General features: G+C 34.1%; 2 protein-coding genes across 11 annotated transcripts; one reads left to right on the forward strand and one right to left on the reverse strand.

The window, feature by feature from the left end:
- Nucleotides 1-54: 54 nt before the first annotated feature.
- Nucleotides 55-6,446, forward strand: LOC124213997 (protein starmaker). Of its 4 annotated transcripts, none has more exons than XM_046615907.2 (5): nucleotides 55-433; nucleotides 1,560-1,835; nucleotides 3,000-3,293; nucleotides 3,371-4,746; nucleotides 4,847-5,009. In XM_046615907.2, the coding sequence occupies exons 2-5, from the start codon at nucleotides 1,570-1,572 to the stop codon at nucleotides 4,873-4,875; spliced, it is 1,965 nt and encodes a 654-aa protein (XP_046471863.1). In that variant the 5' UTR covers nucleotides 55-433; nucleotides 1,560-1,569; the 3' UTR covers nucleotides 4,876-5,009. The 4 variants fall into 4 exon arrangements, with proteins under 4 accessions (XP_046471863.1, XP_068990308.1, XP_046471862.1 ...); XM_069134207.1 differs by having other exon boundaries at nucleotides 61-433; nucleotides 1,545-1,835; nucleotides 3,371-4,754; nucleotides 4,847-6,446; XM_046615906.2 differs by having other exon boundaries at nucleotides 61-433; nucleotides 3,371-4,754; nucleotides 4,847-6,446.
- On the reverse strand, nucleotides 5,244-12,370 carry LOC124213998 (protein SHQ1 homolog). Of its 7 annotated transcripts, none has more exons than XM_046615914.2 (10): nucleotides 12,352-12,370; nucleotides 11,083-11,786; nucleotides 10,770-10,960; nucleotides 9,731-9,948; nucleotides 8,573-8,977; nucleotides 8,315-8,438; nucleotides 7,600-7,763; nucleotides 7,347-7,501; nucleotides 6,532-6,579; nucleotides 5,244-5,967 (listed from the first exon to the last, which is right to left on the reverse strand). In XM_046615914.2, exons 2-10 carry the CDS (start codon nucleotides 11,223-11,225, stop codon nucleotides 5,835-5,837), a joined length of 1,581 nt encoding a protein of 526 aa, XP_046471870.1. In that variant the 5' UTR covers nucleotides 11,226-11,786; nucleotides 12,352-12,370; the 3' UTR covers nucleotides 5,244-5,834. The 7 variants fall into 7 exon arrangements, with proteins under 7 accessions (XP_046471870.1, XP_046471865.1, XP_046471866.1 ...); XM_046615909.2 differs by lacking the exon at nucleotides 12,352-12,370 and adding an exon at nucleotides 12,127-12,260; XM_046615910.2 differs by lacking the exon at nucleotides 12,352-12,370 and adding an exon at nucleotides 11,968-12,082 and having other exon boundaries at nucleotides 11,083-11,781.
- Between the last annotated feature and the right edge of the window lie 426 nt (nucleotides 12,371-12,796).

The following is a 12,796-nucleotide window of genomic DNA, read 5'->3' on the forward strand; positions in this document are numbered from 1 at the left end:
ATCATACATTAAACTGCAGTATAACGTTTGATCCCGTTCAGTTCTTAACGGCCATCGAATTGAAGACAGTTACATGTTATTGCGTTTCAATTTTTTCTAAATCTACAATATTACGCACAAGTTTAATATAATACACGAATACTATTATTAAGGATATAATTTACGGTTATTTCACGACCATGCATGTATAATAATCGAGCGTTGTGCGTCGCGGGATATGCGGGCACGTTTTAGTATAATATACATCGAGGGAGAGGACTTAAGTATGTTAAGTTAAAGAGGGAGAACTTGTGGACCAATGTCAGCAGCAGCAGCTGCGTAATACAGATATGTATCAAGGAAAACGGATTTCAATTCCGGAGGCAGTTTTCAACTGATAGGCGCTCGTTAAACTTGCCTCTGCAGTATCTTGGCGCCGAGTTGATGCCGCACTGTAAGTTTTAATTTTTATTAATTAGTTTCTTGCCATACACTCCGACGATTTCTCGCCTGGCCGTCGCCTTACCAGTTAAGAATAATACGTTACCTATTCTTGTTTCAATTTTTATTGTTTAATCGACGAATTTTGTTCAATGTCAGGCGTGACGAACGTTTGAAAAAAAAAAAAAAAACACTCACAAACGACCAATTATTATACGCGATTAATATCAATGGATTGCGAAACGCGGTTTTATATCTAAGTATCGGATTTATAATTAATTTTTATTTAAACAAAATCCCTTTTGTTTCGTTACATAAAACGGCAAAACTTCGCATATTCTTAGTTCGAATTTAAAAATATGAAACACTATTATTGTCACTTTAGAAGCACATTTTTTTAAATGTAATCTCTTCTCGATTAACTGAAACTTGAGAAAATTTTTTACAACACATAGATTTGAACGCGATTGCAGAAAGGGAGAAACGAAATTAATCGTTCAATCTATGTCGACAAATTAGGAAAACGGAAATATATTTATAATTTATTATTCCTTTTTTCGATAATGTAATACTGTGGTAACGTTAATTTGTTGATCGTTAATCTGATTTCGATTCCTAGGGTTTCTAATTCTTTATGAAAGAAGCCTCTACCGTGGCAAAAGGAGAAAGTATGATAGAAAGTTAGTTTGGCGAACACGTATCAACTTTGTTTGAAAAATAGCGATTTTACGTCAAAACACGTGCGAACCTTTTTCGGATAAGATTGTAAAAAAGCTTCATCAACATTTCCTTCACTTACACGATCGAGACTTTTTTTGTTGGAGAGCTATACAGCCCATCAATCGGAAACGAAGAAACTTCTTAGTTTGGATCTCTATCATGAAAGAATAATTGTACTGAAAACTGCGCTCATTCAATAATTTCTGAGGTGAACAATATACTGAAGTGAATTTGAGTAAAATCTAGATCACATTTACCAAGATGAGAGCTAATTTTTTTCGTCACGTTCTTAGATTAGATTTAAAACGTGACTGGATCTGTGTTTTTCCCATTTGTTAAATTCAAATGATACTAACTCTCGTAAATCTTTTCCGAGTACAATAAAAAATCATCATAAATAACAGTATTTTCTAATCAAGGTTTAATAAGATGCGAATCTTCCTGGCATTTGCTCTGGTGACTTCGATTTCCCATTGCTCTTGCATTCCGATTGAAGTACGACCAGCAGGTTTCTCTTGGCAAGATGGTTCCTCCTTGGTTTCGGCGTTGACATTAAGAGTGAAAAAGAACACTGACGACAATGAGTATATCGAAGAATGTACTCCGGTTCAAAGTTGGCAGGAAGAACCTGGGATCATAAGCGTCATAGCATTTTTAGATGCGTCGTGGCAGTACAGCTATCGACAAGCCACCATGTAAGCACATTGCATTTATCTATCATTTTGTATTCTCTATATTACTGCACGGCAGAATGTCAGTTACAAAACAATTGTAGAATTCGAGGAATTTGTCAAAGTGTCAAGGCAAGCTGATGAGAATGGCTCTGAATTTTTATTCGTTTCAACTATTTTCTCGCTGAATAACAATAACTAGAATTGTCAGCGAGAACATTAATTGAATCGTTTGAATTTATGTTCCAACAGAAGTTCTGAGAATTATTAAGACGCTGGTAAAAAGAATCATAATAACGAACTTGGATTATTCGACTTTCTTTCTTATTTTTAGTTCCCAAATCATCAGTTTTTCTCCCATTATTTGTTTACAATAGAATAATATAAGGTTAATAAAGAAATGAATATTCTTGCAGAATATATTGAATAAATTCCCGACTTGACCTCATTTGGTTCTCATCCGTTCAAAATCCATTTGTTACAAATGATAATGACAACCAAGCATTTGATCTACATCAGTACTATAAAAAAATGAATTGATGCAACTTTGGGAAGTATTGCATGATACCGTAGCGCCAGTGTTAGCAAAATCGTTTATACCAGTGATCGACGCACTGCCAAAAAATGCTGAAACTGCAGCATTAACATAATGCTGATAACCTGAGGTCAGGAATATAATGGAAACTTTAACGACTTAGTTTCCTATGAACATTTTTCTCGGGTATATAAACACTTCTGCAATTATTTCAGAATCAGTCACTTCATATTATTAATTTATATCAATTGCTTTAACAACTTCAGAACAATGATTAATTAAGATAATTATAAGGTTGCAAAACTGGCTGAAGCTAGAAACTTAAGCCACTACAAAATTTACCTGTCGTTATCAAATTCACAAAAATAACTCAATTTCGTGCTGATGCTAAATTTTGTCTGACAAAATTATTTTTGTTGAAACAAATGATTCGTGCGTAATTGAAATTTTATATAAAACGATAGGTTACGAGAGGAGAATATAGACACTGCAGCCAAAGATTTTCGACATACTTAAGAACCAGCAAAACAAATTTAAGTCGACAAGGAAAACGATTGTTCAATTAATATTGGTTATTGAGATGGAAGAACATTTTCTGTAGCTCAAATTTGGGTCGACTTACACTATTTTGAGTTACGTTAATTTATTTACAGGCTCAAAACACTTCAAGGTCTTTTAGAAAAGACTAGTATAACCGGTATCCGATTTTATGTTGTGAATTCGTCGAAGCCAGAAGCTACGGTTAGCGCTATTGAAATAGAAGATGAAAAAGAAGCTTGGGGAGCAGCAGATCCGACAGAGGATCAAAATTTTCTGAAAATAGAAAGAACTAGAGAAGCCTTAAAGAAAAAGATCGACCCAGATATAGAATTTATTCAAGATACGTCAGAACTTAAAATTTGGGAAAAGTTATCTGCATCGAGGGATCAAGTTTTAGTTATAGATAAGTAAGCCACATGATATCTTAAAGTTTGAAGAATAAAACGCCCTTATAATTCTAACAGTTTGTTGAAATTCTTCCTAGGTGTGGAAGGCTGAGTTACAGGGTAATAGTGCCATGGAGCATATTACATTTTCCCTATGTCAAAGCTGCAATTCTCTCGACTTACAAAGAACAGCCGTGCGGAAGCTGTAACATTAGTCAAACGGAGAGTCAGGCAGATGTTACCACTGAAACAGTAACGACCACGACTGAAAGTGAAAAAATAAAAACCGAACAGCCTTTGGATACCCTACCAGAGAACTTGAATATCGATTACATGAGAGAAATTGCTGTTAAAAAGTATAAGCTCGATGACACCGATAATACTGCAACGAAAAAATATCATACTAAAGAGTCCCAGGATATTCCTGAAAATGTTATAAAACTTTTAAATGGAAGTGCCAGTGGACAAAAAGGTATCAATATCGGTGCTCTGTTACCAACAACAGTTCAATATTCAGATGACGGCCGTGCTATCAGCTATTCACAAACTCCGATTCCAGTAATAGAGGATAAACAATACCAGAATACTTCCAACATTACGGATGCTCCAAATTCTGATAAAAACACAGAGGTAATGCCTGACAGTGATTTATCAGAAGCACTTTATAATGAAAACAGCGATAATTTGGAACCGATAAAGCCCCAGGGTATGGAAACAGAGAATTCAACGGATCGCTACAGTGAAGAAGATAAAAATTATTATCTTGACAATGAACATGAGCGGCATAAGCTTGAAAAATCTGAATCCCTCAAATTGAAAAGTAGTTGGGAAAATAAGAATGGAGATGAAAATTCAGAGATAGATCCTTATTCATCAAACGCTCATGATTCCAACAATCGCAGTAATGAAAGCAGCTCAGAGATGGAAATTTCAAGTCTGCTAGATTCGTTGTTCGAGAATAAAACTGCTAATCATATACATAGAACAGAACAAGAATTTGAAGGAATGAATTCCGAGGAACATTCACAGAATGCGGACTATTTGATGCCAATTAGGATAATAATGCACGCACCTCACAGGCATATACACGATGAACCGTTCAAGAAACATGAATACCTGGTCCTAAAACTTGGACGTCCAGAATATCACGGGCATTTGCCATCTGACGAAGACTTCCTTGGAACAAATGACAGCAAACCAAATTCTGAAAATAACGATAAAAGTAAGGAAGTCGATGAAACAAATCCAGGGAGCGGAGAATATGACAACAATGATAATAAAAACGACCAACACCATGGCAATCGTCATCAACATCAACATCATCACAAATTAGGTAAAAATACGGACAAAGACGATCATCTGGACATTATATACTATAAAGATGAAAGCCCTGGTTTTTACGGAGAAGATGCAGAATATTGGAAAGACCCTGAGAACATAGAATATGACGAAAAGCTCGAAATGGAACAAATTGGTGAGAAGGTAGGACATATAAATTTTACGACTTCATCGAGTTAATTGATTAGTAGCTGAGTATCAATCGGTTCGAATTACAATTTCAATTTCAATTTTAGGGAACACAAGATGCTGTGAATTTCGATGAGATAAATATCGGTAACGCAAACGTCAAGGAGAGTACATTAAAAAATCCGCTTGACGAAAAAGTAGGAGAAGATACCGTCATTGATGACCAAATTATGGAAGAGGAGGCCAAGACAAATCGTCTGATTGAGCATTACAGCAAACTTATTCCGTGGCTTGACTACGCATTCGATCAATAACTTATAGGCATTTGAATTAATAAATTTATTTTTCCTTATAAATCTAGATATTATGAGTATTTGACAAAGCTCACTATGTAAATACTTACGTCATTTTCAACAATAATTCTTTTATGTTACATTCTACGCATATCCTTTGTAGGTACTTTCGAAGATCAGGTGTATATACAATAGTTTTTCCAAGAAAAGAATCTTGTAATGTAATTTAAGTAGTTGATAGAACTTTCATCAGGTAAAATTTAGAATTCGTGACTCGTCATGTTTTAGTCGAAGTTGGAAACCCGATTACACCTGGGAATTAGTTTTTTATGGAACTTCTTCGATGGCTGGCGACTTTAACAGCGATCTAAAAAAAGCTTTTCAGGGATGATAATTATCTTTGTACAGAACAACAATTACATTTTGCACAAATTTAACTTGCAATATATGACAAATTGAAACCATAAACTTGGTATGGAAATGATACATCTAAAGGATAGCCATGAACTGTATCCGTTGGATAAATAGAAGATGTTATTACGTTTAATGAAAATAAATAAATAAACAACCGGTAAAAATGCCCAGTGGTGCACAAAAAATGTACAAAAGTTAACACTGAATTTCATCAAAAATATCCGTATTTATATTACATATCGCATGATTCCGATAAATATTATTATACATATTATTTATATCACCTTCAGCGCGTAGATATTTTTTTTCCTGATTAATAGAAAAAAATTTATCAATTTTGTTTTCGGTGTCAAACTAATAGATGAAAACTATCAGGGTTAGTTGAAAATCATTCTACTTCGCTTGTATCATCAGAATCGAGACTTTCATCGGTACTTGTGCTTGATGAACTACTACTGTCAGATTCTGTTTCAGAATCAGTGTCGCTGCTATCCGACGAGCTCGAACTTCCTCTCCGCAATCTAAAATAATCGAATATACTTACATAAGTACAATGATCAATAATAACGTAAATTCATTACTTGTCTCTGATTTGTTATTGGCTAACATTCCACATACACGCATTCATGTTTTATAATTCAATTTTATCACGGAAATCACGAAAAAAGCGCTGTAAAGCGATAAAATGAAAACCAAACAAGCATAATAATTATCTGATGCGAAATGCTTGATCTCCCACAAAAAAAACTAAATGGCAGTAATAGAAAGACCAGAAACAATGATAAGAATACCATGGCAGAGAACATAGAAAATGCTCATTCAGGAAAAGAAGACACTGTAAACAACATGAAAAGGAAAGAGTCAACAAATTGTATTGAAAGTAACCATAAATTGTAATAGAAATAATATGGTTGCCAGAGATGAAGTTAAGCATCTTTTTTTTCTAGTCCATCATCTATTCACAAGGAATTATTTAAAAGCGTTTAGTATTTTGATTAAACGGTCTTTAAAAAAAAATTAGTATTGTTAAGAATTCAAAATAAAACTCTTTTCATTAAACTTTTACCATGTTTTGTAAAACTTACAAATAGTCTAAGAACTTTTTGCTCTCCATGGTGTACGTGAATTTAGGCCTTCAAAAATAGATTAAATTATCGTAGCAATTAGGTTCTGTATATTATAATTCTAACTTTAATATAAGACTTTCAAAACCAACTGAATCAATTTTCGTCCTACATAATTTGAAATAGCTACGTAATTAGCAAACTTAGCAGCACTCACCAAATGGAAAAATTACTTTATTTTTTCAACCATACCTAAGAAAACGGTTTCGCGGTGTAAAAGCAGTTATGTTGTTCTGGTCTTGCACGAACAAAAATCATGACAAAATTTACGATTATGGAAAAAAAATCATTTAAAAGTTTGGATGTGCATGTGTAAAAGAAATACGAAGGATTCGATTTTGCAAAGACAGCAAAGAAACTATTTTCATAAACGGTATTTCATAACAATTTAAAATGATCGAATCATTTCAAGACAAGAAAAATAATTACAATAAGCAAAAAAATTAGACATGGAAAAATCAATCTTCTGGCCAAAGGAAACAACTTTTAAATTACAAGAACCGGATTTTACGTGACTATATTGGACTGCTTCAATTAATTTGAGGTCTGAGAATGACAGTAAGCCAAATGTATTGTTCAGTTAATATGGTCCAGAAATAAATTGAGTAGAACTATCTAATTGTTTACACAGCTCGAAACAATTTACCTGCAAACTTGTACTTAAGAAACTTCAAAATCGTCAATGTAACTACATTGATTACATGTAAATACGAAACATAATTTTTGAACTTTGATGTGTTCCTAAAACATTAGCAATCCCAAGATAATTAACTTACTTCTCATCGTTCTTCTCGTATAATGCCATGTTGCCTACTTTGTCGACCATTTCATGGATGGCATTTTCTATAACTAGGTCTTCATCTTGAACGGAGAAAGCTGCTGCTTCTAATTCAACAAGATCTAAGCCCATTTCGACTTTGTTTGGGTGTATCTAGAACCAGAGCAATAAAGTAAAAGTCAGTATGCAAATAAGTGGGATTGAAATTTAGAGAGTCTAGAAATAGTTTTTATTTGACAATCAGGAATTACCGTGCTCAACGATACGCTGAGAGATTCAATTAAGGACGATGGTGTTTGCTGCAACCAAATCAAGTAGTCCTTTATGTACAACTGATTGAGCATGTACCGTGGTTCGTAGGAATTGTTGAAGAGCTCGTGTATTTCACACAAACGTTTCACTACATATTTTTTCCCTGAACATAAGAAACGTAATTTCACATCAGCAAACTGAGAACCAGTGATTACGATTTGAATTATTTTAAAAACAAACAATCAAGATTTCATTTTCACAGGGCAGTCATAAGAAATAAAATAAAAATTTCTCTCATTTATCCACAAGCTCTAGAACCGAAAAGTATTTAGTTTGTATTTTAACGATTGTTTGGAATATGTAAAATTCAGAGAATACAATATCTTGAAACAGACAATTTTTTACGCTTATAATTCGATGCTTTCAGTTTACATCATTGGTCTGTTTATGTATAGCAAAACCTTATTCCGTGCATCAGAATATACTTTAAAAAAATTTAGGAAATTAGGTAACACTCCTATACTTGGCTCCCACATTTTAGGTATATAAAGGATTTTCTGCTGACAAAAAGATTGAATAACTACTGTGATATGAAATAGGATATAAAAAGTGATAAAAAAGCTAGTTGTGTTGTCAATTTACTCACAGACATAGATCTATATAGATAATTGCTACCAAAAAACGAGTAAGCGATTCACAGATATTTATACAGACCTAAACTGAGAACGATTTTAACATCGTTCAATACTTTTACAGATAGCTCCCAGTTTCTGTACAATGGGTAACACAACGATCTCCGTACACAAGCTGTAACAACTTCTTCCATATTATTGAACTCCTATAACGTTAGAAAAATACAATTAGGTGAGAATCTGCGTAGAGCATCATTACAAAATTAGAAACTCTCGGATACTTAAACTTCTGGTTTTTCTCTCCAGTTTGCTTTATCATTTAATTCCAATTGTAACTTGCCTGAAACCAGCAAAGCGTAGAACTCAATTTATTTATGGTCCATCCACTTTCTACCGTATTTTCACCCATGGTGGTCCTATGATTGTAACAACTGCCAAACAGAATGTCAACTAAACCAAAGGTAATTTTTTCTACTTCTTTGCTATCCAACAAATACTCTTTGTTCGGTAGTTCTTTCAGTAAATCTTTTTCCGTATCTGAAAGCGTGATTTCGGTGCTTTTCAAGCTCTCCCATTCTGCCTTGAAATCAATGTAAGGTCTGATGTATTCTTCCTGAATTAAATCAGCCATATAATGTTCTTCACTGAACTGTTCAAACTCGTGCTTTTGCCTTAAACATGCACGCTCGATGGAAGGTGTGACATCGGGTGCTGGCAGATCTATTATTTCACCTGTCCACCCTGACTGAAATCAAACAAATAATAATAAACAATGTCCCGATCGAAAAATGATCACTGTTTCTAGTAGTCGAAAACTCACAATTATGCTTAACATCTGATTTTTCAACTACTTTTTTTTTTTTTTTTGCGAATTGTCTATTGAATAGGGTATCAAAAAACCAGCTAACCAACCTGCCAAAGTTCATTCTGCAAGAAATTTATTAATAAAGCCAAAATATACAAAGTATTTTAACAATGGCAGTACTTCTTGATTTTCGCTTCTTTTGGGGTCATTTGAGATCCCCTGTAAACTTAGGACTTTACAGGGATTGAAAGACATATCGTTTGCTGTGCGTATACAAGGCAATTGAAAGTGAAAAATGGCAAATGTTAATTGGACACTGCTGATATTTTGTCTGCATTAATAATGCCTGTACTTTGAAAGTTTAGTCGCGAAAAGTGATGCTAAATTTTACTGAAAGATTTTCTGCGATAGTAAAATAATACGTTATTTTTTGGGAAAGGTGCAAAAATGAACGATAATCAAGGCAACGATAAAAAAAATTAAAATCATAAAACTACTCGTCATCCCTATAGATTGAATAAGATAACGAACTTAAATATAAATTAATTCTTACCACGAAGCTTTACAGGAGAACTAGACGTGCGACTAGGAATTGAATGAGATAAAAAACTACGTAAGCTAATGTTTTACGGCTCAAAGTATTCTTGAAATGTGAAAACATAGACAAACAGTTTTACAACATGATTTACAAACCTCAAATGATGCCAGAGCACGGGAAAACTTGCCCCCGAAACCGTAGTTGGGAGGTTGAATAGAAGATTGTATATTTTCTTGATTAAGATTCTGAGGCAGAAACCATTCGTCTCCGTCTCTGTTCTCACCATCAACCGTTGCTCCTTCACTGTTGCACTTCACTTCGTTGGTTTGCAATTCACCATTTTTCTCTTCTGCTAAACTCACAACAGGATTACCTGGAGAATAAGCAATATATATAACATGGTAAACCTCAAGCACTGTATGCTTACGTCTTCTTAATATGGAAAATCGTAGCGAAGAAATAGTACGAGTTTATTGAAATAGTATAGTTGAACAAGTCGCACAAAGAATCCGAATCTTTTACATGGGCCCTTATTTGGAACATTTTAATACATTCTGGCATTGAGAAGTCATCGGTGACTACAAGGCTAAGAATGTATCAAATTTCAAAGAAACTGAGCATGCGAATAATAATATAAAATACACACACACTCACGGGACACGGCTAAGTTGAAAACAAGTTTGATGTCATTTAATCAAAAATCAACTGATTTCCAATGATAGTAAATGAGCTCCAAAAATCCCCACGTATTAGACAGAACTCTAATATTTGCTTGATTATTCCTTGTACCATAATATTCTACTGTAAGTTTTTTATAATAAATAGGCAACAAGCAATTTAGTTTAAACTTTACAAAATCGTAGTCTGTTTCAGCTTGTGACATTTTGATAATCGAATTTAAAATAATGTTTTATTCATTAATGTTGAATAGTAACAAGATTAGAATTGACAATATCCATTATGACGGCGCATTTCTAAAAAGAAATGTGAATTTTGGAATGTAAACTGTGAATTAAGTATCGAATACAACAAAGTATATTAATATTACAGCTGCAATCCTTACCAATTTCTCTTACCGTTGCAAAATAGTGATTTGTTTTTTATGTTTCAGTAAATGAATATTGCAAACTTGAACCTTTTAAATATCACTGTGTAAGCGGTGGATACTTTGAAACAACTTTATCACAATCTTACTTATAACTTCTATAGTCGGAACAGCCTGGGTTCTTTTTTTCGGTGGAGCAAGCAACGTTGTAATCATATCCAGGTTCTGAAATTCTTCTCCTTTATTCACTTTTGAGAACCGTAAGGTAAAGTCACCTTTCTCAGCATCGTATGATCCAGAAGACAAATCATTCTCAACTATTTTACCAGGAAGATTTAATCTGGAAGTTGATTAGAAAGTATACGTAAATCTATGCTAGCAAAATAAAAAAAAATTAAAAACTAAAAAATTGTTCTATATAAAGGCAACAAGAAAGTAAGTAAATGACATTCTTTTACATACCTGAGATAATAAGGAGCAGAGTAAAATCTGAAGTCATAATCTTCGACATAAACTTCTGTGTCTTTGATACGTGCATACGGAGCGTGAACAATTACGGTAACTTCATCTACTGTTTGTGTCAGTTCGAAACGTGGGGTCAACATGCTTCTTTTTCCAAAGTGACAATTGGTGGATAGAAAAAACTCTTGTAAAGATTTCGTGTGTGAAGAATTTATCAAGTTTTGAAATTGAGTTGTATAAATGTGTCGTTGATTGAAAAGTGTATGATTAATTTAAAATTAGCCTTCTGTTTCCATACTTTGAATTTTATTAATTTGAACTTAGTTCTTGTGATAGATACAGGAAACTTTCTAGTACGTTACATCTAACGTTATTTACTGTTAATTTGAAAATTGTAAGTACAAATTGTTTTTACAAATCTAGCGAAAAACATGCAACCTACACGAGAAATTTCTTCAGGAAATTTCACGTCAGAATATTACCGTAAACTATATGAACATGTATAAGATCGTATTCCCTTTGATCACGGTCTGTGGGCTGGGAACTCATAGGGTGGGGGGTGCCTAAAAGTAGTGTTTATTTCCGCCACTTGGAGCAGTGCAACCTTTCGTCCGAATCCCCCCGCAACTTGGTTCACCCGCAGGGCGAGCATTGGCAATCTCTCTACCAGTTTCTGGTCAAGAGGTAGCTTTTGAACAGCTGTGCTATAACAGAGTAAACTATATTTTTAATCGATAAAAAATAAGTGCATTGCTCATTAAAACGTAATACTTCACTTTACGAACGAAAGACGCGCAGGGTTATAATGATTATTTATTTGATATATGTATACGATTTTTTGCAGTAATAAATATCATACATTTTCAGATCTAATCATTTTTTTACCGCTGAATTTGTGGTAAAAATAGTTATTTTTTATCGTCAAAACAAGTTGAGCTCACTCATTGTCAGACAAACTGAACCTAAACTGGGACACACGACATTTGAGACACTAATCGTTGAATGAGGATATGTAATACAACGCACTAATACATAAATTTATACCTATGCATCATGATGTAAGGAAACAAGGTGAAACCATGCGCATACGGTTTAGTTGAACCAATCAGAAAACATATCCAAGGTGACGTCATATAGGCTTGATATTTTGTCCTTCGGTGTTTACGTTATTATTCTTGCAACTTTTGACTGCGCAAACTGGCATTTTCAGGAAACAGAATATACGGAAATAATTAAGTAATCTCAAGTAACCTAATTACGCGATATTACGTGATTTCTGTGATGTCATCTTGGATATGGGCAGACTGAGCGAAAATCGGTCTTCAGTTCTGGCACACCTTGTATATTTACATCATGCTATGCATAAAGGCTGATAGCCTTATGGGACTTTTCGTAATCGAAAATGGACCAGATAAATTCTTCGTCAAGCAGCGCCCTCTGCGTCCTTCCTTATATGCCCAACTCAAGTCGGCAAGCGGTCGGTACGTAGAGACGAGAAGAACTGATGTTACCATCGCTCACCGCATGTACCCAGATAATGCAGAGTCGAATATTGTTATGCCTATGGAATGACGAACGGGAGCAGGCTGAAATTTTCAGATAACTCCGTTAGGACGCCGTATACTGTTCAATAACGACAATTCATCTGGGCCAAATTCAGCAACGTCAATCGGATCGACAAAAATAATACTATTTAAATAGATTTGCAATAAAC

The sequence above is a fragment of the Neodiprion pinetum genome, chromosome 3 (genome assembly GCF_021155775.2).
Source record: "Neodiprion pinetum isolate iyNeoPine1 chromosome 3, iyNeoPine1.2, whole genome shotgun sequence".
NCBI lineage: Eukaryota > Metazoa > Arthropoda > Insecta > Hymenoptera > Diprionidae > Neodiprion > Neodiprion pinetum.

Coding starts and splice junctions, on each gene's coding strand:
- LOC124213997 (XM_069134207.1), top strand. CDS start 1,570: ATGCGAATCTTCCTGGCATTTGCTCTGGTGACTTCGATTTCCCATTGC. Junction 1,836..2,999: donor AGCTATCGACAAGCCACCAT/GTAAGCACATTG, acceptor ATTTATTTACAG/GCTCAAAACACTTCAAGGTC. Junction 3,294..3,370: donor CAAGTTTTAGTTATAGATAA/GTAAGCCACATG, acceptor AATTCTTCCTAG/GTGTGGAAGGCTGAGTTACA.
- LOC124213998 (XM_046615914.2), bottom strand. CDS start 11,225: ATGTTGACCCCACGTTTCGAACTGACACAAACAGTAGATGAAGTTACC. Junction 8,978..9,730: donor GTGCTCTGGCATCATTTGAG/GTTTGTAAATCA, acceptor GTTTGATTTCAG/TCAGGGTGGACAGGTGAAAT. Junction 6,580..7,346: donor TACGAGAAGAACGATGAGAA/GTAAGTTAATTA, acceptor CTATTTTTGAAG/GCCTAAATTCACGTACACCA.